This window comes from Rattus norvegicus, chromosome 4 (genome assembly GCF_036323735.1).
Source record: "Rattus norvegicus strain BN/NHsdMcwi chromosome 4, GRCr8, whole genome shotgun sequence".
NCBI classification, from domain to species: domain Eukaryota; kingdom Metazoa; phylum Chordata; class Mammalia; order Rodentia; family Muridae; genus Rattus; species Rattus norvegicus.
Genome location: NC_086022.1, coordinates 78,740,041 through 78,763,700, shown reverse-complemented (window position 1 = coordinate 78,763,700; position 23,660 = coordinate 78,740,041). Strand labels below are relative to the sequence as shown.

General features: G+C 53.6%; 1 protein-coding gene across 2 annotated transcripts in view; it reads right to left on the bottom strand.

The window, feature by feature from the left end:
* Positions 1 to 23,660, bottom strand: part of Sspo (SCO-spondin) — a 55,502-nt gene that overhangs the window by 17,630 nt on the left and 14,212 nt on the right. For both annotated transcript variants that reach the window (XM_063286438.1, NM_001007016.1), the window contains 43 exon segments: positions 23,265 to 23,414; positions 23,070 to 23,163; positions 22,817 to 22,986; positions 22,361 to 22,594; positions 21,727 to 21,948; positions 21,144 to 21,380; positions 20,102 to 20,193; positions 19,793 to 20,024; positions 19,481 to 19,633; positions 19,091 to 19,231; positions 18,838 to 19,020; positions 18,609 to 18,759; positions 17,953 to 18,106; positions 17,779 to 17,833; positions 17,221 to 17,325; positions 16,765 to 16,959; positions 16,548 to 16,675; positions 15,860 to 16,019; positions 15,627 to 15,780; positions 15,127 to 15,199; positions 14,401 to 14,462; positions 12,868 to 13,028; positions 12,457 to 12,600; positions 10,928 to 11,098; positions 10,679 to 10,843; positions 9,714 to 9,893; positions 9,492 to 9,614; positions 9,280 to 9,409; positions 9,021 to 9,146; positions 8,773 to 8,864; positions 7,703 to 7,876; positions 7,281 to 7,445; positions 6,511 to 6,760; positions 5,527 to 5,573; positions 5,205 to 5,375; positions 4,721 to 4,852; positions 4,363 to 4,508; positions 3,576 to 3,670; positions 2,575 to 2,627; positions 2,215 to 2,421; positions 1,921 to 2,091; positions 1,736 to 1,815; positions 155 to 324 (listed from right to left, as the gene is read on the bottom strand). In XM_063286438.1, the coding sequence (XP_063142508.1) occupies positions 155 to 324; positions 1,736 to 1,815; positions 1,921 to 2,091; positions 2,215 to 2,421; positions 2,575 to 2,627; positions 3,576 to 3,670; positions 4,363 to 4,508; positions 4,721 to 4,852; positions 5,205 to 5,375; positions 5,527 to 5,573; positions 6,511 to 6,760; positions 7,281 to 7,445; positions 7,703 to 7,876; positions 8,773 to 8,864; positions 9,021 to 9,146; positions 9,280 to 9,409; positions 9,492 to 9,614; positions 9,714 to 9,893; positions 10,679 to 10,843; positions 10,928 to 11,098; positions 12,457 to 12,600; positions 12,868 to 13,028; positions 14,401 to 14,462; positions 15,127 to 15,199; positions 15,627 to 15,780; positions 15,860 to 16,019; positions 16,548 to 16,675; positions 16,765 to 16,959; positions 17,221 to 17,325; positions 17,779 to 17,833; positions 17,953 to 18,106; positions 18,609 to 18,759; positions 18,838 to 19,020; positions 19,091 to 19,231; positions 19,481 to 19,633; positions 19,793 to 20,024; positions 20,102 to 20,193; positions 21,144 to 21,380; positions 21,727 to 21,948; positions 22,361 to 22,594; positions 22,817 to 22,986; positions 23,070 to 23,163; positions 23,265 to 23,414 (6,298 nt within the window).

Sequence of the window (23,660 nt, the reverse complement as noted above, 5' to 3'; positions counted from 1 at the left end):
CGGGTGTCATGGGCCTGTTCTACATCTTCTCTGCGGGAAGGGGGTATCTAGTGTACCACTGTCTGAGCCCCGGGGGCTTAGACGCACAGATAACTGGAAAGCCACTCTTGTCAGCATGCTGCCTCTTGTCCCAGGAACACAGCAAGCCTCTCACCAATGGTTACAGCCATCAGGCCTCATCAGCTGACTGCCTGGGTGGTGGCGCTTCCCGGTCAGCAGGTCCAGGCAGCTGCAGTGATGGGGCTGCACGCAGATGGCCCCATCAGCACTCAGCACCTTGCCCGGGGGACAATAGCAGCCTGGCTGGCAGTGCCACATGCAGTGCTGCAGGGGTGAACAGAGAGCAAGCCGAGGGTTAGTCAGCAGGAAACAGCCTGCCTTGGAGAGTTAGGAAGAATCCCAGACCAAGTTAGAAAGGGTGGTGGGTGGGTGTGATGGTTAATCTTGATTGCTAACTTGATTTAGAATCACCATGGAAGCAAAAGCACACTGTGAATGTGAGAGGTAGCATTCCATGTGAGGAGGTCCTAGACTGTGTTAGAGAGGAGCAGCCTCAGTCCTCTGCCTCCAGACTACAGATATGACATGACCACTGCCCTCAGGCTCTTGTCTCTGTGCTTTCAGCAAAGTGATGGGCTCCCCCTTCTAAGAATGGGTTTGAAAAAAGCCCTTCCTTTCTGAACTGACTTTTGTCTGTCTCTTGTCCCTGCAAGAGTAAGGAGCACTGTGAGGATGAAGGCCCTCAGAGAGGGAGAGGGAGAAAAGCATGACAACTACTTCTTCTTTCAAGAACTGATGAAGGGCAGGAAGGGAACCAGCATGCACTGAGTTCCCTGCCACTGAGAAGGGGAAGGTGGGGAACAGGCCTACAGATTAACCCCTCAGCTCCCAAGGAATGTATCTGATTTCTGGGGCCCTGCAAATGTGAAACCCCAATTCTTAGGGGTTGCGGACTCAGTGTGGTGTGCATTGATTGCCTAGGACCTGAGGCCTCCCTAACACTCAGGGAGCAGGTGCCCTGGAAAGCCGGATGGATGGCAAGGGAGACAGTGGGCAAAGAGCTGGGCACAGGCCTTGTGCATGATGGCCTGCAGCGACTGTACCATTCTAGGTGAATTCTCTTACACCCCTTCTTCCCCATCACCTCTCTGGAGCCATCCCTGGCCCCCAGTATATATATGGCTCAGGCCCCAAAGCACCATCTTCATCTTCTGAGCTCTTATTCTGTTGGGTCTTTAATCCATGGCTGTCTTCCTTCCCCCAGAGTGTGGGATCACAGATTCAGAGACCTTGTCTGTGTTGTCTCCATCTGTGTCTAGTGTCTGCGTAGGTGTTCAGAAACACACACACACACACACACACACACACACACACACGCACACTTTGTACACCACAATGTTTACGGCACTTAAGATGATATAGTGAGATGATTTCTCCCTCCTACATGTTTGTGCTGTGTTTGCAATGGCATTTTAATTTAGAAACATTGGCTGAACCGAAGCCAAGGGCTGCTAGATAAGGCTGACTCTCTCATCAGCAAGATGGCGGAGCAAGCTCACACTGTAGTAAACTAAAATCCAGGGCCTCAACCATTGTCACCAGGATCTCTGCCCCATTTCTCTCTGCAAGAGACCATGAGCCCAGCCCGTACTCCCACAAACACACACGTTTCCCACAAGATGTTTCTCTGGACAGCCAAAGGTCAGATGGGAGTATCAAGAGGGACCGGACTCACCACAAGGTCATCACAGGAACGGGGACAGGGAGGGCCACAGGGGCTGTACTCCGCCCCTTCAATGGTACTGCAGTTGGCCACTGGGAGGACAGAATGAACTGAGAGGAGATCTTGGCCTACCACCCAAGACTGTTTCCCAGCTTCTTACTCTTCATTCCTGGGACCACCCCATCCTCAGCAGGTACCTGGGCACGGTTGGGCCTGGCAGGCCTCCCCCTGGGCCTGAGGTCCCTCACAGAAATCCCCCAGGCCCTGGGGTGGTGGCTTGTCACAAGCCCGGGTCCGGCTCCGCAGGCCTCCTCCACAGCTCCGACTACAGCCAGACCAGGGACTCCAAGGACCCCAGACCCCTGCTTCTGAGAGAGCAGAAGAGGAAGGAATGTGAAAAGGTTTGAGGCTACTGGAAGCTGCTGGTACAAGGATGAGGTACCCCAGAGATGGCCACACCCAGGCAAGCATCAGCTTAAAGGGCCACTTACGATTACATCCTGGCAGGAGGCATGGCTCTTCCTCAGCCTCAGGGCCTGGGCAGAGCATTGTGGGGGCAGCCACTGTGGTCGGCAGATCCAAGCTGAAGGGAGCTGTAGTAGAGGGCCTGACACAGAAGCGGCGTCGGTGGCGTCTGGCAGGGCTGCAAGAGGCTGAACACACACTCCATGGAGTCCAAGATGACCATGCAGGCTGGCCTTGGGGTACATGGGGATGGAGAGAACAAGAGAAGAGGATGATGTGCAACGTGGGGAATTACCACGACTCTGCCTCGGCCCTGCTGAGGCTTGTCTCCTACCCCAACGCAGACCCATGGCTGCCAGGGATGAGGAGTGAGAAGCCTTCCTCACCTTCCTCACAAGGCCAGGAGCTGCAGTTGGTGATGAGCCCAGAGACACAGGAGCTAAAAGGAAAAGCAGAGGCTTGGGTGCACCCCAGGGCTACTTGGTACCCACAGAGACTATGCTCAGACTCTGGCCCCTGGAACTTGCAAATGTGACCTTTACTTGGAGATAAGATCCTTCCAGAGGTAACCAAGTTAGTAAGGTTGTTGGGGGTGGGGTGGCCAATCCAGTGTGACCTGTGTTCTTGTAAGAAAAGGGTTTCTGGATGCTGACATACACAGTGGGGAGATGGTGGAAAGATGGAGAAGACAGCAATCTGCAAGGCAGAAAATGCCAGATTGGTGCCAAAAGGAGAGTTAGAACAAATGCTCCCTCAGCCCTCAAGAAGCACCAGGTCGGGTTGGGGATTTAGCCCAGTGGTAGAGCGCTTGCCTAGCAAGCACAAGGCCCTGGGTTCGGTCCTCAGCTCCGGGAAAAAAGAAGCACCAGGTCTGCCAACACCTTGATCTAGGACATGTGTGGCCATCAAAGGCTGCTTTTCAAGGGCCCAACCTCCAGAACATGTGCATGTTTGTGCCCATGTATGTGCATGGGCTTGATGTGCATGTGTGTATGCAGGCATTTATGTGCATGTGCATATGTATGTGCATGTATATAGGTATGGTATATTTTGTTAGAACAACCGTAGATATTAACACAAATAGGAAAAAGAAGACAGGCGATTTTTCTTTCATTATTGGAGATTTAATTGATGGTCTTACACGTGCCAGGTAAGCCCTCTACCATTGAGTGTGTTTCCAGCCCCTGAGAGAAGACAGATAAGGATGTGTGACTGGAGAGTTTCAGGCAGGTTCAGACGGCTGGTTGGTTGTGGCTAGGGGAAGATTGGGCATCTACTTGGTCAACTGGAGCCAGTATCCCCTGCTACTGAGGAGAGACAGATGGGTATCCTTGGGTCCTCAGGAACCACAGGGCTACTGCAGAACTAGGGGGTGGGAGGGTCTTACCAATTCTCACACGGAAGAATCACAGCACTGCCTGGGGAATGAAGGCGCCCCCTGTGGGCACAGGGGCAGTCCTGGGCAGGTACACATACATTGTTCTGGAATAGAAAGCCCTTTGTTATCCTGGCTCCAGCCTGCTCCAGTCAAAACTAGAACTCAGTTTCCTAGTCCATCTCAAGCGTCACCCAGGCACCTTCCACAGAGCTCCACACAGGTCCCTCCCTCAATGGGCAGAGCAGAGCCTCAGCTGAGGATCACATGGACACATGCATCCTCTCCTTCAGAAGAAAACCACACCTTCTATGGCAAGGCGTGAGGCTAAGCTGTTAAATGAAACCAACTGTGTGAGATACATATTTGTCGTATAAACCATGTAACTTAAACAACAGCAGAACACCCTCCAGCAGCCACTGCAACCATTTTCTTTACAGACGGTAGCTGTGTCTCCAGCCAGCACCAGTAGGCAACCCTGAGTATGCCTTACCTATCCATTCCACTCACCTGAGCGCTCAGTAGGTGCTCAGCACCACTCACCTGAGCGCTCAGTAGGTGCTCAGCACATAGTTGGTGGTGGGTAAGAGGACACACATTTGAATGAGTAAAATGTATGAAACACTTCTCTGATCCACCACCACTTTGATAAACAAGAGACCAGCTATCGAGGGTGTCTTTAACTCAGCAGGCTGTCACCAGTCGGAAACCTTTGGCACCCTTGCTCAGGCCCCTGGCTATCCCTTCCCTGCTAAACCATGAAGCAGTTCCAGTCGTAGCCAGGCAGTGGGATACTTACTAGCAGGAGCATTCCAGAGAGGCAGTAGCAGCCAGGGTGGCAGGTCTGATTAGCTTCTCTAGGGGTGCTGAGATGGGCACAGGAGGCTGGACCCTGGGCACAGTCCAGCCATTGCTGGTCCTTGGGACACACACCTGGCACTGGTCCTGTAGACACATGTGACAAAAGGGCAGCACAGAGCCTGCCCACCCTGCTTCCTTCTAGGATCCTAGCATGAGAGAGGTGCCAGTTCTGGGTATTGCTGAGGTTGCCACAGAGCTCATACTGTCTTAAGGGACAGGGCTGCAGTGGGCAGGGTGTTAAAAGTGTCCTAACTTGGTGGGAATGAGAACTAGAGTCTCCTGAAGGCATCCCTCACCTGCACAGGGCTGCAGGCTGCAGGTAGAGAACTCAACGGGGCTGTGCCGGCCACTGCCTTGAGTGCGGTTTCGGTAGCCACCACCACAGGGCACTGAGCATGGAGTCCAGGAACTCCATGCTGCACCAGGGCCTATGGGTAACATTCAGGTCACTAAGGGTCTCACCTTCCATACTCAGCACACATCCTTCCCAAACTCAGATGTCCAAAGGCACCTCTTTCTTCTCATCTCGTATAACTTCACCTGCAGTATTACCTCTGTCCTAGGAGACCTGGTGCCTTCAGAGAGGAAGTGGACTGGTCTCTAGAGAGGGTCTTTCTCAGGAAATAGACTAGCAAGGCCTCTGGGGACCCACTGCTTAGAACCCTTAGGGAAGTCCCTTTTATAACTCGTGGATCCTGAAAGCTACTCTTGGTTTCTCTCTGGAAGGAACCCTAGATAGGTTCTTCAAGGAAGTCTTGGACCCTAGGTTCTCACTCTTACCTTGGCATGGCCTCAAAGTGCAGAATTCAGCATCTAGGTTGGGACCTCGGCATTCGGCACCCCCAAAGGCAGCGGGCGGTGCGGTGCCTGCTCTGAAGCGCCGTCGAATGCCCACATTACAGCTTTGGCTGCAAGGACTCCATGGAGTCCAGGGGCTCCAGCCACAGGCCACTGCCAGGGTGAAGGGGCAGATGTCTGAGACCAGGCTGAACTGTCCTGGACCCGGACTTTCCAGGGACATTACCCACACCCTAGGAGGCTATCTCTGAAGGGTCTAAAGTCTCCCATAGTCTCAGCACCGACCACCACATGAAGGGAGTACCTGGACAGCGCTCTGAGGTGCACACCATTTCTCCAGAGCTGCAGGTGCTGCCAAGAGATGATCCAGTGAGCTCTAATCCAGTCCACCCAGCCCTTGCCCTTGAAGCACTGAATATCTGCCTCGAGGACCAGGGAGGTGGGCCACTAAATATATAAATAATATGAAGTAATTGCTGTGACTTGAACTCTCAGACCTCCCTCCCACATCCAGTGGGCTCCGTGATGCTGGGGGTGGGGGGCAGGGTGCTAGAGTGCCCTCTGCTGTCGAAACCTGGTGTCAATTCTGAGAATCAGTACTTCAAAGAGCAGGTTCCAAGGGATGCTTTGTAAAGAATTACATTCAAGAAAGAAAAACCCCTGCCAGAGGGGCTCGTGAGCTATGGGTAGCTATGACAACTGATGGGTGCTGGTGGAAGGACAGCCCATTTTCTTTAAGGACATGGCCCCCAGTAGGTGGACCATTCTCCGGTGGATGGTTCCCTACTCATGAGTATCTAGAAAACAACCTTGAGTTAGAAGGGGTCGGGGTGGATCTGGAAGTAGTTAAGGGCAGGCGTGAGGATGAATAGGATCAAAATAATTACAGTCACATATGGGTTTGTCAAGGAATGAAATTATATTTTAAAAAGGAAGCCCCTCTTTAGTTTGTAGTTCCATGGCACTCCCACCTATCAGAAACCCAGTCTTCCCACAGTCAGATTGGATGAACACGTCCTGTAGACACCGAGGTTGTAGCCAGACAGTGTTTCTCTCATTCATTGCTGTCTTCTCAGGAACCATGTCTGGTGTGTGATCAGTGTATTCACCCCACTGCCCTCCTACCCCACCCCTGCCCCCAACATGCACCAATGAGAGAGTACATGAATGAGTCCATTTCTGCCTGACTCTGGAACATAGCCCCTCCCTTTGTACCGCCTCTCTCCTGTCCTGTCCTGTCCTGTCCTGTCCTGTCCTGTCCCCACCCCATCCTCTACTGGTAACCTACCAGTTGTTGCAGTCTAGGCGAGCCACTGCTCCTGGTGCATAGAGCTGCCCATGCAGCTGGCAGGGGCACTGACTGCGGGGCAGGCAGCTAGCATTATGCAGGAAGAGGCCAGGGGGACAGCTGCAGCCAGGGGCACAGGAGCCAGTGCACTCCACCCCAGGGTCCTGCGCCAGGCACAGCTGAGGGCATGGACCCCCTTCCTCGAGACACTTCTCTGCTGAGCGGAATACCATGTTCCCTGGGCACTGAGCTAGATGAGAAGACAGAGAGGGTCTGAGCCAGGAGAGATGCTGACAAGGAGGAAAGCCTGGATGTAGTGATTGACAAGGCAGAGGTGAGGAAGTCCCTCCCCACTAGTCCTCTCCTGTTTTCTCCCCTTGTTCCAGAGCTTGGCTCCACTGGATATGACTGCTCTTGAGAACAGGAGGACACCAGTGTCTGGTCCAAGAGTAATGCCCAAAGGATCAGGGAGCAAAGAAAACAGACTTCATGGGCTGAGGCTATTCCCCCCTGAATTTTGCCTTTGAGTGGTCTCTGCCTTCAAAGTCTCATACCCTTGTCAGGGACAAGTAAAGTGTCTGGCCCAGTATCTGGTTCCCAGCAGGTGAGGGGGAGCAGGGGACTTGGAGAGACACTGGAATCCCTGAAGACTCCCTAACTCTCTGTGGCATGTTCTGAAGTCAGAGGTCAGATAAGGGAATAGAGAAGGCTGGAAAGGTCAAAGCCCAGGTGGACGAGGCCACCTGGAAAGTGTAGAAGGAATGTGGCACCTGTGCATGGATGCACGTTGCAGTCTCTGGTTTGAGTGTGGGGTCCTAGGCACACAGGGTTCCCAGGAGCAGACCCAGAGCAGCTGCGTCCACGAGTCTGAATACCACCATTGCAGGAGGCTGAGCAGGCAGACCAGGAAGCCCATAAACCCCAGGCACTCGGCACTGCCAGGAAGAACAGAGGTCATAGTGGCAAAACATGGGCAGGGGAGGAAGGGATTTGAAAATTTCCAAATAATGTCAATCAAAGTTTCCCACTTTTAAGGGGACTTTGGGTGGGGTTGAGATGGGGTGGTTTAAAGATTTTCACCAGGTTGGCCATTTCTCCTCCTTCCCGGGGGTCAGACTAGGTCAAGGAGTGATTCTCTTTTGTTCCTTTTTCCACTAAGGTTCCCACCCACACCAGGAAGCCGGGGCTGTACCTGGGCACAGAGAGGGGCTGCAGGGTTCCTCCTGGGTGGCCTCTCCGGGACAGAATGTGTCCCTGGAGCTGGGGCACAGCCGAGAACGCTGCCGCCGGCCAGGGTCCCCACCAGGGACAAGGCAGCTCTGGGAGCAGGAGGACCAGGATGTCCAGGGTGTCCAACCTGGTATGTCTGAAAGGAAAGGCAGTTGTAGAGAGACAGGCTGGCCAAAGGGTTGGGGGTCTGGGTCAGGTCCCAAAAACCAAGAGGCTATGAAAGGTTGGGATTACTCCATGGCTCTGTATTAGGACCCCATTCTGCAGCTCACGTTTCACCCTTCCCTAGGGCACAGCCTTCCATGGATCCTGCCTGAGCTCATGTCCACACTTCTCCATGGTTCAGCCTCCTCATGGTTCAGCCAACAGCCCACAATACATTCCCCATCCTCAGTCGCTCAGCCCAACTCTTCTAGATTTCTCTATATAGGAAATGTCAGTTTCCTGTGACATATGACCACCCGTCTGAGATCACCAGTCACTCTCCTCTGATTCCAGGACCCCACTGCTGAGTCTCCTGCCCTCATTCCCTGTCACCAACCACTCACTCTGCCTCACAGACCAACAAATACTTCAGTGTTCTCCCTTGCCCCCCACCCTCCATAGCCTGAGGAAAAAGGGGCAAACTGGTACCTTTGTCCTGCCTCTAAGAGTCCTATCTGCCCTGGGCCCCTGAAGCACACAGCAGCCTCATTCTTCCAGCCTCTGCAGACAGCTGTCCCTGCAAGCCAGCCTGCCCGAGTATCCAGGAAGTCTGCAGGAGAGCCTATCTGTCCCACCCCAAAACACACTAACCTAGCCTGGTTCTAGGAGCATATCTTGGTTGGGTGGGCACAACTCTTGCTTCCACTTTCTGGCTATGCCTCACTTTCCACGGTACCCACTGCAGTTTCCGTTGGCATTGGAGTTCAGGCAGGAAAGGAGACATGGAGACACCAGCCTCCTCCAGCACAGCTTCACTCACTAGCTATTGGAAGTACCAGCCAGGTCAAGGAATTGGGACGAGGAAGGCAGTCTCCTGTTTTACAGTACCTGTCCCACAGTCTGTGTAGCAGGCCTGCAGTTCCTGCCTGTCACCTTCACACGGGGAACCTCCAAATGCCGCGGGAGGGTTGGTGGGGGACCTGAAGAGAGACTTGCCTGGGCATCCGTCTTCCTCCTTTGCCACACACTACTCCTGCCTCCTTATCCTTTTCCCATCCATTCACTGCCCTTCCCACTAGGGAAGCCTGCTCTGGTCCTCTCTCCCCATCTCTTCCAATCTTGTCACAGCTCCACACCTGAACCTGGCCCTCACTCCAGAGCCACAGGAGTGATCACAAGCGGTCCATGGGGACCAGGCAGACCAGCCACAGGACTGGGAGCAGGCCGCTGGCTTACACAGCAGTATCCCACTCTCACATATGCTGCAGAGAACAGAAGGGGAAGGATCCATTCAGCACCATCTCTTGTTCAGAGCCCTCCCCTGGCCCAGCAACCCTCTCCCACTCCTCAGTCCTCAATCCTGGACTAGCACCACCCCTTACTGTAGGTGCTCACCACTGGCTGCAGTTGTCCAACAGGAAGGCCAGCCCGGGCTGCATCAGCTTTTGGCCCACCAGACAGGGGCATTCAGAGAGGGGCAGACAGTGAGAGTCCTGGAGGAAGAGCCCAGGAGGACAGCGGCATCCTGGGTGCAGGGAAAGGTCCCTTAGGGACAGTGCTGAGTTTGGGAGGGCTCCTCTTACTTCCTCTTTCTGGCTCTGCCTCACCTTCCACACAGTGCCCACTGCAGCTTCTGTTGGCTTCGGGGTCCAGGCAGGAGGGTGGACATGGGGGTAGTAGTCCCTTCTGGCACAACTCAGCATTCACATGCACACGGCCTGGCTCACAGTCTGAGGGAGAAGAGCTCAAGGAGGGTGGGCACCAGAAGGTCCTGAGACAAACCCTGGGACTCCACTGTCGGAGGTCCCTCCCAGGCAACTTCCCTTTACCTGTGTCACCCGGGCAGAGCTGCAAGTTGCAGAGCACCTTCTCATGAGAAGGCCCAGGACATGGGGCCCCACCATTCTTGGGTGGAGGGTCCACACAGCTCCTCTGGCGACTCTGGTGGCCACCTCCACAGGAGACACTGCAGGGCTCCCAGGGCCCCCATTTCGCCCATGCCCCAGCCACTGTAGAGGAAGAAGGGGGTCTATCAGGAAGACTCCAAGGAGATAGGCTGTGTAGAGAGGAGAGAACCAGGCCAAGAAGCCTCTCCCAGACGCTTAGGGGCCAGTGGCTTGGCAGCCAAGGGCAACACCCTAACTGCCTGTGAGTGAGAAAACCAGTGAAAGCAACCCAGTAATGCCAGGGATAGAATTCCAGCCCCTGGCAAGGTTACAATGACCAAACCCTACAGTGGCACACATCTGGTAGCAGTGATACAGGAAACTACCAGAGCCAGGGATAGGGAACCTGATATAGGAGCTATGGAGAGCCTGGTGTGTGTGTGTGTGTGTGTGTGTGTTGGGGGGGAGGGTTACCCTCTTAGCAGTACATAGAGCAAGCTGTGAGCCACTGTATTCGAGTGACTGAACAAAAAAGTCTATAAAGCCTTCAGGTATGGAGCCAGTGAATGGTAGCTCACTTAAAACACTCTCACACATGGAATCATGGATAGATGAAGGCAGAAACGACTATGTAGGAATAGTAGTTTACAGCATGAGAACCCTAAGTGAAGTGGTTCCCTCAGGCTAGCTACAAAGGCAAGGAAGGGTGGGTGGAGTGAGTATCCTGACAACTCTGAAAGCTGTGATCACATGATCACATGATCACATGGACATCTTTGTGCTAGAGTCTCAAAAGCCTGGACACAAAGAGGGCAGGGCACTTGTTGAGGGTGAACCACTTGAGATGAACCAATCAGGCCTCCACAGCAAGCAGCCAATCCCTACTTCCTTCTAGGGCGGTAGGCTACCTGGGCAGGCTTGCACAAAGCAGGGCTGGCTACGGAGCTGGTCCAACAGACAGCTGCCTCCAGGCAGGGGAGGTCTCAGCAGCTCTCGGTGCTGGAAGATGAGGCCCAGGCCACAGCTGCGGCTGCAGTCACTCCAGCCAGACCAAGGTGCCAACACACAGTCGACTGCAGGGCACAGCACACCAGGGCTTAGAAGGGGGCTCAAGCAGGAACAGGGCCCTTGGGACTGTGCCTCAGGCCAGCACGTACCACAGTCATCCTCATCAGAGCCATCCTGGCAGTTCACCTGAAGGTCACATCGATGCTCAAGGGGTAGGCACTCCCCACTGCCACAGCTCAGCTGACTTGGGGAACAGAGGGCCCTTGAGGCTGGCAACCCAGGGAGGGCAGTAGTAGGCACAGTGAAGGGCTCAGGACTTGCTGCCAATTGGTAATTTGAGGAGAGAGAAGGGAGCCACATAAATGATTTCTGGCTGGGTGAGAAACTGAGTCCCTTGAACTTGAGGCCAAGATCAGGACAGTTTGCTGAGCAGAGGCTCTGGCCTTTCCACTCCTCTCAGTGCTTCTGGAATCCCCCACCCAGGACGAGCCCACATAAGGTCTTTGCACTACACAGTCTCACAGTTTCTCTACTTGTAAGTGTTCAGAAAGAAGTCAGAACATGCAGAACAGTCCTTCCCTTGGTTATCCTCTCTCAGAATGGGTTTTCCCGGGGGTGATGGTTACTATAATTAGTTAACATTTTTCTTTGGATTGCAAAACCAAACTTTGATAAAAATTATCTACCTTGGATGGATGGATGGATGGATGGATGGATGGATGGATGGATGGACAGATGAGTAGACTATATGGATAGATGGATGAATATGGGGTACATGGACAGATGGATGGATGGAGAGATGAGTATATGAATAGGATAGCTAAATAGATGGTAAGTAAATACAGACGGGTAGGTGGGTAGGTAAGAGTAAGTAAATGAATGTATAAGCAGACAGACAATGGATAGATAATAAGAAAGAGCAAATGGATATGTTGGAAGATGGGTAGGTAGATGGGTCAATAGATTAATGAATATATATTTGGAGAGAAGAATGGACAGATTGAATAAATGATCAGATGTATAGATGTATGGATGAAAAGATGGGTAGATTTAAGAGTATATGGGTGGTGGTTAGAGATACCTCAGTGATTAATAGCACTGCTTGCTCTTTCAGAGGACCCATGTTTGATTCCCAGCACCCACATGGTGGTTCACAACTATTTTAATTTCAATTCTAAAGATCCAGTATCTTTATCTGGTCTCCATGAGCGTACACATGTTACAGCATTCATGTACGCACACACACACACACACACACACACACACACACACACACACACACACAAATAAAAACAATAAAAATATTTTTATAAAGAACAGGTGGATGATTGATACATAAAGAGGTGGATGGAGTAATGGATAAGTGGGTGGGTGGATGGGTGGGTGTGGAGGGATGGATGGGTGGATGCATCATCAGATACGGATGCAGTCAGTCAGATAACTGACTGATAGACAGTTGAGATCCTCAGCAGCCAAATACGTTTAACAAAACAGGCTGGGACCCAATGCCTAGCCCGTTCTCTTCATCACCTTCAAAGACACTGGTGCTTCTAGTCATCTTTACAATTTCTCTCCATTCCCTGCTGCTCCAGCCCCTCCCATATACTTCCCTTAGGAGCTACCCAGACCCAAAACCCTCTTGCCATCTCCACTGTGTGATTCAGTCCCTCCAGCTTACCACAATGCTGCTCATCGGAGCCATCAAGACAGTCCTCCCTCCCGTCACATAGCTGCTCCTGCTCCACACAGCCCAATACATCACAGGGCACCTGCCCAGGGCCACACCGCATGAGTGGGAAGGGCCTGGGGCTGACACTTTGGCCTGCAGACGGGACATCACCACAGGATGTTAGCTGACTTGGGAACCGGTCACCCTTACCCTTCCTCCTAGCAGTTCCCCAACTTCTCTCCTCTTAGCATCTAGGATACATCACTTCCTGCCTTTCTTGGGGTAATGAAAAAGGAGTAAGTTGAGTCAGAAAGGCCCACTCTAACAAAAATGACATGTGACCTTGATCTAAGTGACTATTGCCTTGTGGCTCCCAAAGAAGCTGGGTTCACAAGTTTTTTCAGGCAGGAGAGTCTTAACCAACAGGAGTTCCTGGCATGACTGAGTGTGGGGAATGCACCGTCACAGCTGCCATTCCTGGGTGTAGGCTCTTGAGCCCAGGAGGGAAGGTGGAGGTGGTGGTCAGTGTCTGCATTGACTGCCCTGAAACAGGCAGAAGGCCCTCAGAGGCACTGGGAGACCTGCTCTCCCCCCTGAGGATGAAAGGGGAGTGAAACAGCACAGCCTCAGCTCTGTGGCCTATGAGAGGTGGTGAGACAGACTCTGAAGAAGGCACCCCTGGTTCCCACGTGTGCAGGATAATCACAGCGATCACAGAACCCCTCAGATAAAAAAAAGGAAGGAAGGAAGGAAGGAAAGAAGGAAGGAAGGAAGGAAGGAAGGAAGAGAGGAAGGAAGGAAGGAAGGAAGGAAGGAAGGAAGAATGGGACAAACAAAGAAAAGGTTTCTATTACCCAAGGAGCATGAGAAGAGGGTTAAAGGGAAGAAGGAAAAAAAAAATCCAGACTTGATCTAATGCCGTACTCTAGTCACAGGAAGACACAGCAACTTCCCAGTATGAGTTCACTGTGAAGCAAGGCGTTAAGTGAGAAAGAACTGGAGTCATTTAAACTAACAGCAGAAGGAACAAACATGACTGAGACTCGTGATGAGGGCATTGCTACTGATGTGAAGACACAAACTTGATTTTGGGCTTCCTGACAGCTGTAGTAAAAGGAGAGCCAGACATGCATTTTCTGCCAAAACATTCATCTTCAAAGACAGCCTTTTTTGGAACCAGACTTAGAATGAGACTCGGATTCAGCCCACGAGCCCACATGTTGTAGATGTGATTTCTTTTTAAATAAAAGACACAAAGACATGGTGCAGCCAGGCTGCTGAACAATTTCTACAAGAATTTGTGGGGAAGAGCCTCCTATTCTCATAGTGAGGAAACTGAGGCACCGGGTTGGAATGGTTTGTCCAGTATCTTGCAGGGCAGTCAGTACAGCGTGCTCCTTTGGTGATCCATGCCCATCCCAACCCACACTGAGACCATGGAGACCATGGTGCAGGAGGCTGATGAGTAGCCATGGGAGCTGGTACATGCTGAGCAGGGAGCCCCTTCACTGCTTAGAAGTATCCTAAGATGGGCACCCTGCCTACCCTACTCTCATGCCCACTTACGGCATTTGTTGCCACCAAACACTTTAGAAGAACACCTAACATCACGGTTAGGTGAGCAGAAAGACAAAGATGGGGCCAGCTGGTATCTCAACTTTCTCAAGGAGGCTGGTCCAGGATAGGGGATGGGGGCTGCAGCCATAGGGACAATTGCATGGCCATACAAACTGTCATTGTCCCCTCAGACCTCATACCCTGGGTCTAGTAGGTTCATCAAGTCAGGACCTGGCTATGCACCTGGTGAGTGGTGTCTTGTTACCCTTTAGCTCTCTAGTCTTGGGAGAATTTGAAGGACAAGGGGTTTGGCCTCTGACATACTAGTGCTATTGCTCTAGAAGGGCAAGGGATGATGAGGGCGGGGGGTTGGGGAGTGGTTTGGAGTCTGCGCACACACCTGCACTAGGCATGGGTGATTCCTGCTTGGGTTGCTGGTGCTCCATGTCCGCCAGACCCTGCAGAGGGAGAGAGCTTAGCCACTCTGCTCAGGCCTCTAGGGAAGCTCCCCCTGGCCCATCTCTTTTCCAGCAGGCCACAGCTGCCTCCTTCCCACCTCTGTCTGTTTCCAGAAGCTCAGAGCTGAGGACAGAGGTGATTTCCCTGCAAGGTAAGTAGGCTGACTATCCCAAGGTGCTGGCCCGCAGAATTCATGACCAAGCTAACCTCCCCCTGAGAGGAAGACACTGGCCCATCTGTGCAACCACTCCACCTCTTTCCTCCAAAGTCCTGGGCCTTCCCAATGTCCTGAGCAAGCTGTTTGTCAATGGAAATGCCCTGTCTCTCCTTGTGTCACAGATATCCCCATACTTCAAGCTTTGTCCCAGATGCCTCTGGGGACCCCAGGCATAGATTCCAAAAGTAGATGCCCTGGTGTCTCCTCACCCATGACAGAGCTCTTGCCACTCAGACTGTACCACATGGATGCCCTGCCCTGTCCCTCCAGTGCTCAGCACCCTACCTCAAGCCAAGCTAGCTCCCAGACAGTTCAGGACGAAGGCCTGACAGAATAGCATCAGGAAACACAAGTTGGAGGAAAAGCGACTGAATGCATACAGAGGGAGGACGATGCAGACGCAGGAAGTGCACTGCTGAGGCAGTGGAATTCAAATTCCCACTCACCTCCCTGGGATGGAACGGAAACTTTCCAGGCTGAGTGGGGGAGAGGGCTGGGGTCCTGGCTGTGGAATGGACTCTAGGAAGAAAAACCACCAAGAGGGCTCCAGGGGATCTCCTGACCCTGGAGCCCAATCATCCTAAAGGGAGCAGGGGTTTTCGGACCAGGGTAGGGCATTCAGGAGGGGCACTGCCCACCAAGGCCGGGCAAGGGTGACCTCTAATGGTGGCCTCAGCTTGATCACTTCATGACTACCAGAGGATGGGTAAAACACTCCCCACCTTCAGGACCAGGTAGAAACTGAGCAACTCCCATCTATCAGGCTGGGTGGTCTTGAGAGTCGCTCGACTCCAGATATCAGGAGAATGTACAGAACCCAAGACTCTTACGGTGGAAAGGGCTCAGGGCACCCAGTGATGGCTCATCAGCACTCATGGTTTCGAAGGCAAGACAGGGCTCCTCCCATCCACTTTCACATTCCGTTCAGCCCACAGCCAGGCCCTACCTGCTAGCAGTGCTTGCACGAAGGGGCCCACAGCCCTCCTCATCTGAGCCATCCTCACAGTCCACAGCACCATCACATGGCCCACCCTTTAGGGCACAGTCACCATTGGCACAGCGGTGCCTGGTCCCTGGACATAGGGGTGCCAATGGGGGCACTGTGGAAAATACACTACTAAGGACTGCTGACATCACACAGCCCACCCTTGCCCCTCCAGCTCCCAAGCTGACCTGTACCTGGCTTACAGCCCAGTAGCTCCACCCACAGGAAGATATCCTGCTGGTTGTTGTCTCTGAGGTGGCTGCCATGTGGCCACACCCTGATGTACCTTGCCTGTACCATCTGGTCGAATGTCCATACCTCAGGGACCATGTGGTTCGAGCTCTCCGGAGAAGGCTGTGGAAGATATTACTCGCTGCCCAAGTCCTACCTCTTGCTCAAGCTGCCATTGTAACTCTGCCCTGATGTCCCTTCTGAGTCCCCCAACCCTCATGACATGGGTGTCATTCCCACATAGAGCAGATGCTCTTTAAGGAGAGCGGACATGAGTGAGCTGATTCCTATGGCTGCAGGGGCCTGTCGTCCTGAGGAGAGTGCCCACTCCTAAAGAAATAGTGCACGCCAAGGCTGCTCCAGAGGCCTGTGCTTCAAGGGCCTCTGTGACTGGCTGTGTTCCCACCCTGCTCCTTCACAGCCTGGTATAGAGGGGCATGTATGCAGACTGTAAGCCACTCTGGGGTTTTCAGATGTCCCTGGACTCTCAACTCTACAGAACATTGTCTCTGCTAGTTAGAAGGTGTCCCACAGATGTCTAAAGCAAGGACTGCCTGCCAGGGGAATGGAAGTGCCTTGGGGACAAAGGCTGTGGTATCCACAAAGGAGTTCGTTTGGCCACCTGCCCCAGGGCAGCAGAGGGCTCAGTACCTTGGGTGGAGGCAGGGTACTAGACAGAGAGTTGAGAACGCTGTGCCACTGTAGACCGTCACTGCTGAACTGGAGCGACAAGTTGGAGATATACGCAGCAGAGGAGCCAGCCCTCTGCACCATGATGCCTGGTGGGGGTTGGGGGAGCAGGGCAAAGGTCAGCAATGAGACAGCCACCCCTCTCTATCCCCTATCCTGTCCCCTCCTCCTCACTGACCAGTTAGGTTCCGAGGCCAAAGCAGGTCCAGCTGCAGATAGAGTGGCTGGGTGTGCCACTCAGCATAAGCATCCTCTCTGGGGCCAGGCCCTGCCGTGGGAGCTTCCACTGGGGCAGCCCTGGTGCTATGCTCCAGGGGCTGGGATGGTGCCCACGTGGGCAGTCCAGCCAGGCCAAGGGGAGAATAGCAGGCATCTGGATACAGGAGAGAAAGAGAGGTAGGCTCCAGTAAGGCAAAACAGAGAGTGGCAGGGACAGTCAGGGAGCCACAAGGGGAACTGGGGTACAAAGGACAGAAAAATGGAACAAGGAGCTAGGGTATGCAACTTGGGATGGGTGACTTCACCACCTGCAATGTGTGCATGGCAGGGGACTGTGCCAGAGATCCTGTTTCTCTAAAGGTCTGGCAATAACTAGGGCACTCCCTCTCAGCATCCAAAATAGCCCATGACTTACCCGACATGGGAGGCAGAACGTAGGTGACCAGAGAAGCTCCAATCTGAGGGCTGGGGGTGGGGACAGGGGCAGGAGTGGTCACTGGGATCATTGTCTGGTTCTTTCCTGTGCAGAGACCCAGGGATCAGGAGAAAAAGTAGGAGAGGCTGCCAACAGCCACCAACCCAGAGCTCAGGCCCCCTCACGCTTCCTGGAACATGTTCCCTCTCGTGGCTTCTCAGGGACAAACTCCAGCTAGGAAGGGTCCCTCCTTCTCTGTGTGTGAAAGGGGGCTTTTGGCCTCCACTCACTATTTAGAGAACAGAATAAAATCCCCAGGCTAAAACAACTTCCGGATGAGGAGTGCAGAACAGGTGCAGTTTCTAACCTATGTAGGCGTTGGGCAGAGACTCATCGCGCAGGGAACAACCTACGTAACTGTACACGCTAGGTGAGCGCTAGTGTCAACAGTTTGTAAATACACCGTTAGGGTAAGGAAACCCACATGGCTCCCTGCCACAGCCTTCGGTGGATTTGGCTCTTCCTGAGGCTTTTCTGCCGCCCTCGAGTCCCACTCACCAGGTAACGCACAGTGGCAACACGATTCTCCCATTCCTTCCACCAGGACCCAGCTCTGTGGGAACACAGAAGTCAAGCCACTTGTCTATCACAGACCCACACAGTTTCCCCAAGCCTGGCTAGGCCATTTCACCTCTCCAGGCTCCGCCCTCTGCACACTCCCAGGGTCCTCACCTGGGGACAGCTGCCTATCGGGCAATAAGGAGAACAGCGTGTGATACTCCTGTGCAGACACTCACACACCGTGCAGGGGCCCCCACGCCAGCGTTCCCCGACATGGTACGTGAGGCCCCACTGTTCACAGCCCTCACAAGGCTCTGTCTGACACCTGGGATAGAGACATGGTGACAGCTCCTGGAGGAGGGACCTCACTCAAAGCTACCCCCACCCTACTTGCTGGACAAAGGGCATTCCTAGGCTTGGGACTGTCAGTAATAAAGCCAAGAAAGTCCTGGGTAAATGTTTGATCGTGCTATAATCCCACTCTACCCCGTTCCATAGGGGAGGGAAGCACTTTGAGCCAACACTGTCGGTAAACACAGCCTGTCCCAGAAGAGCTGAAATAACTATGCCCCTACAAGCCTACCAGATGCACTCACCACCCACTGAGACACAGACCCATGCTTGCCATTCGGTTGCTCAAGCCCTGTTTGTAGGTTCTGTCTACTGGCTCCTGGATGGAGCAGGTACAAAACTGAAGTAGGAAAAGACAGCTGAGAGATCAACTGGGGGTCAGAGAACGGGTTGCTGGTCTGGGGTCTCTGGCAGATGTGAAATACTTATTTCAAAGAGGGAGTTGGCGTCTACTGCTTAAGCAGAGGTCCCTGTACCTGCGGGCTTTGCGGTGGATGCCACGGCATTGGCGACCGTGGCCAGAGAGGCGTGGGTTATTAGGGCTCCGGAAAGACCACTGGAGGCTCTGGCTGCTGCAGGGGCCCAGGCACTCTGCCCAAGGGGACCAGGAAGACCAGCCACAATCCACTGAGAGATGACATAAGTCAAGGCTTGGTGGTCCAGATTGGAAGGAGGTCCCCCAGGGATGGGCCTGAAGAGGCTTACCAGCACATTCTGGATTGGGCCGACAGCGATGTGGCTGCCCATCCTGGCAGAAGCAAAGCTGGCAGTCCATCTTGATGCGTTGTCCAGGCCAGTAACGGATACCATCCACTAAGCAGGGACACTGCCTGGGCCTCACGCACCGCCCCTCAGTGCCCAGCACCTTCCCTTCTGGGCACCAGCAACCTAGGTAAAGCCCAGCGTTAGGCATCACACAAAGCAAGGCCTCAACAAACCCAGTTCAGTACCTCCTTACCTGGGCTGCTGCAGGGCCTGTCAGGAGAGCACACGGCCTCACCAGAAATGTCATCACAAGTCAGAGGGCAGGGGGCACAAGGCCGGAATACCAACTCCCCAAAGCAAGTGACATTGAGGCAGCCCTCCTGAGGGCAGGGACCTGAAAGAGGACAAGGACAAAGTCAGAGCTTAGAGAGAGGCATCTGCAGCGAAGTCCCAGTGTCCATTATATTCTGCATCCACCACAAGTCCCCTCATGCAACCGTCCAGCAACCCTCTGCCCCTGCCACCTTCTCCCTCCCCTAGTATCTACCTAGAGGTGCCCTCCCCCAGTGTCCACCTGCTCACTCAACATCCAATCATCAGCATCCAATGCCCTAATGTGTGTGCCCTCTCCCCCTTTACTCACTGGTCTGGTGGGTGCTATGAGTGCTTCCAGGCAACAGGGCACAGTCCTGGCCCCCATTCTGGGGTGGCCGGCATTGCCGATGCCGGGTCATGGTGCCCCCACAGGGTTCAGAACATGGAGACCACAGAGACCAGGAGCTCCATTCACCATCCACTGCAAGGGAGAGCCAGGGCACGTGTGTGTATGGTGCGAGCATGTGTGTGTGTTGAAGTGCAGGCTTTGAGGCAGGCTTAGGGCTTAAGAGCCTCTACTGTCACCTCTGTCTCTAGTGCCTACTGCCCCACTCCCTCTGTCAGATGTCCCTTCCCTCACCTGGGCAGGCTTCTGTGAAGCAGGACTGTGACTGGTGCTGCAGGCCTGGGCAGTTCTGTAGCACATGGAGACTGGATATGGAGCAGTTTCGGTTCCGACTCTGTATGCCAGGCCCACAGGTCTGACTGCATGGCTCCCATGGACCCCAGGAGCCCCAGGTCCCACAACCCTGCTCATCCAAGGAGGGCTCTGTTTCATCTGCCAATTCACAGTCTGGGCTCCCATCACAAACCTGGAAAAGCAACAAGCTCAGGCTTCTAGTTAAGTGTATAAAATCCGAGCCTACCCATCCCTGTTTGAGACTCTTACCAGCAAGAAATCGATGCAAGTTCCATTTGGGCAGGAGAACTCTGGACAGGGAACTGCTGTCCCATTGGGGCCTCCTGAGGCTGATCGCTCCTCTGGGGAAGAAAGAACAGTTAGCTAGGAATGAAAGCCATTTTCTAGAAAGCAAGAAAACAGTATCCATACCACAGCCCAGCTCATCCTCGCCCTGGGGACAGTCAAGGATCCCATCACAGAGCAGCTTGGTACTCAGGCACAGCCAGGGAGCCAAACCACAGGAGAAGAGGCCTTGGCATGAGGGCAACTGGGTGGAACCTATGGATGAGAAGTGTCCTATCAGAGGAACGGTGGTGGCTGGAACCTCTAATCCCAGCACTTGGAAGGAAGAGCCAAGCAGATCTCTAAATTTGAGGCCAGCCTGGTCTGCAGAGTGAGTCCCAGGATAGCCAAGGCTACACAGAGAAAGCCTGCCTCAAAACAAACAAACAAACAAACAAAAGTATCCTACATGCTCCACCCCTATCCTCACAGCAGTAGGAACAGAGAAAGCCAGGCTATTAGAGGAGGACATGGGTGGGAAGCATCGTCCTGTCCTGGATCAAAGGGACCTTTAGAATAAGGGGTTGAAGAGTGGTCCTGGAGAAAAGGAAGGGGCTGTGGACAGCTTAACAGTCTCTCTGGTGAGGTACCCAGGGCATGAAGTATTGATTTGTACAGGCACAAAGAATTCCACTCAGGTGAGGTGGGGAAAAACTGTAGATGGGGGAGTCTCCCAACAGACCCTCCCCCATGGCCTTTGCCACCACCCACTCTCTTGTTTCTTCTTGCCCAAATGTGAGCATATAAGAGGTACCTTTCTACTCTCCCATGAGTCTACAGAAAAAAAAAAAATCAAAGAAACAAAACAAAAGCAATCACCCAATCACCCAGCCTCTGATATTTCCCAGTTGTCGCCAACATGCTACAGCACGGGCCAATGGTGGCATGCACTTGGGAAGAGCCAGGCCCCAGCCTGCTAGGCCACCAGCAGAAGGGGCCTGTCCAGAGTAAGGGATGTGACTCTTACCGCAAACATCGGGGTCCTCATCTGAACCGTCTGGGCACTGTGCCACTCCATCACATAGCTGTCCTGGGGACAGGCAGTGTGGGCCGTGGGCACAGGGCATCTGGTACAGCTTGCAGGGCCCACCACAATCAAGCTCGTCACTGCCGTCTGTGCAGTCTTCCTCCCGGTCACAGCGCCAGCCCCGAGGGGTGCATTCTCCACTGTTGCACTGGAACTCAGAGAGGCTGCAGGGGGACGCTGCAGAGGATGTGTTGCTTAGACCAGCGAGAATGGACTCATGACTCTGCAGGCCCAGCTCACCTCACATCTCCCTGAGTCTTCCCTGAGCGCGCCCAGTCCTAACCTAGTCCCACCTTCTCTGGCATTCAGCTGCTGTTTCGCTTTCCACAAGCTTTTCCCTGGTCCCTCGCATCCATTAGCTTCTCCTTCACTTGTTCAGAGGAGGCCCGGATGTTCCATCTTTTTCAAACACTAGCCGCTTCATGCCAGAGCTCCCAGTCCTTCTAAGGTACTCACCCATCCCCTTCCGGGGCAGCTCATCTGGCTTCTAACTTTCTCACCCTATTTATTCCCAAAGACTCACCAGGGCTGGCACTACCCACAGGACTTGGTGATGTATCGGGGGAGCTGGTAGAAGGGTTCTGCCCAATGCCCGCAGGGGGTGTAGGCAGAGAAGGCGAGGAACAGTGGACAGGCCCCTCATCGGCTCCATCTGGGCAGTCCCAAACTCCATCGCACAGCTGGATGGTCCTAATGCAAGGGCCATCAACACAAGATACCTCTCCAGAGGTGCAGCTCACCCACCCTGCAGTCAGAGGGGAGGAGGTGATCCTGAGATTTACCCCCTTTTAAGACTTAAAAGATGTATGTGTCTGTGAATGTATTGCTACATGTGTGCAGGGGCATGCGGAAGCCAGAAGGATATGTCAGAACCCCTAGACCTGGAGTTAGAGGTTGTTGTGAGGTTCAGTGTGGGTGCTGGGAGCTAATTTCAGGTTTTCTTGAAGAGCAACATGTATTCTTAACCATTGAGCAATCCAGCCCCTAGGACTGTCTCCTATTCTATCTCTTTTGGGGTAACTCCACTTAACCATTCACAGGTACCACCTTCACGAGTGGAGGCCTGACACAGAACAGGGTGGATCTCAGGGGACTTCAGGAGCTGGATCTTGAGAGGAGCTTCCTAGGAGGCTGGAGGCAGGGCAGAGGCTCCTCACCCAGGCAGGACTCTTCATCCGCAGCGTCCAGACAGTCAGGATGGCCATCACACAGCAGGGCGGGTGGCAGGCAGCGACCATCAGCACAGGCCAAAAAGCCTTGGGGACACAGGCACCCTTGCTCATCCGTGCCATCTCCACAGTCATCCTGCCCATCACAGATCAGGGACAGGGGCAGGCAGCGGCCAGACTGGCAGGACATCTGTCCCTCCCCACAGACTGAGGTGTCACAGCCTGGCATGAGACAAGCAAACAGGTTCAGGATGTTGTGCTGTTGAAGATCCTGGCCCAAAAAGGACCAGAATAGCCTCCCTGTCCCTCAGTTCCTGCCCATCACTCAAGTCACAGCTCCTGGCAAGGGAAGCAAGGGTTTAGGATGCCACCCTGGGGCCAGATGCTGGAGCTTCAGTAAACTCAGTCATCTGTCCCCGTAACCACCACACAGGTTACACTCACCCTCCTCATCTGAGCCATCACCACAGTCATCCTGGTTGTCACAAAGCCATTCAAGTGGCACGCAGTGCCCACTCTCTCTGCACAGAGCCTCTCCTTCTGCACAGCCAGGCTCCATCTCCTCACATGGGGCACCACTGGGGTTACAATGCCACTGGCTTTCCTGACACGTGCTGAGCACATGGAGGTCTGGCATTAGACACAGATCAGCCTGTTCAGCCCAAGAGCACAGGCTTTTCCTGGCTCTCCCACTCACCAGTTTCCACAGTCCTTTTGCAGCACAGCCCCTGGTGGGAAGAAACTGCCCTGCCACTCACAAGGACAGTCAGTCAGTTCCACACAGGTTCCTCCTGAGAGCGCAGAACACAGAGCACAGGATTCAGAACAAAGGAAACCCGGCTAACACTTGCGGCCTTTACCCAGTCTTAGTGTCTTCTCCCCAACGACATACCATGCAGTAGTGTTCCCTCAGGGCAGAAGCAGCCCTCCACACAAGTGATGGCCTGGCAGTGCCATCTGAGCTCAGGGTGATGGTCATGGCAGGTGGGTGGACATGTAGAGCCACAGGGTTCATACACCTGACCTCCTTCACACTGGAGGGCTGAATGGGGAGAGGAGAGGCTCTGCTCACTGAGGCCCAAGAGCACGAGGAAGCAATGTCACAGGTAATACTGTGACACAGATAAACTGAATCACAGCTTCAGTTGACACCCAAGGGACACACAAGATGCATGCTAGAGACATCTATCAAGATGCCATTCTCATGTTTGGCCCATTAAGAAAAGTGTCCAGAACAGAGTGAGCACCCAGGTCACATTTGAACTTGAGTGACTAAATAGCCAGCTGA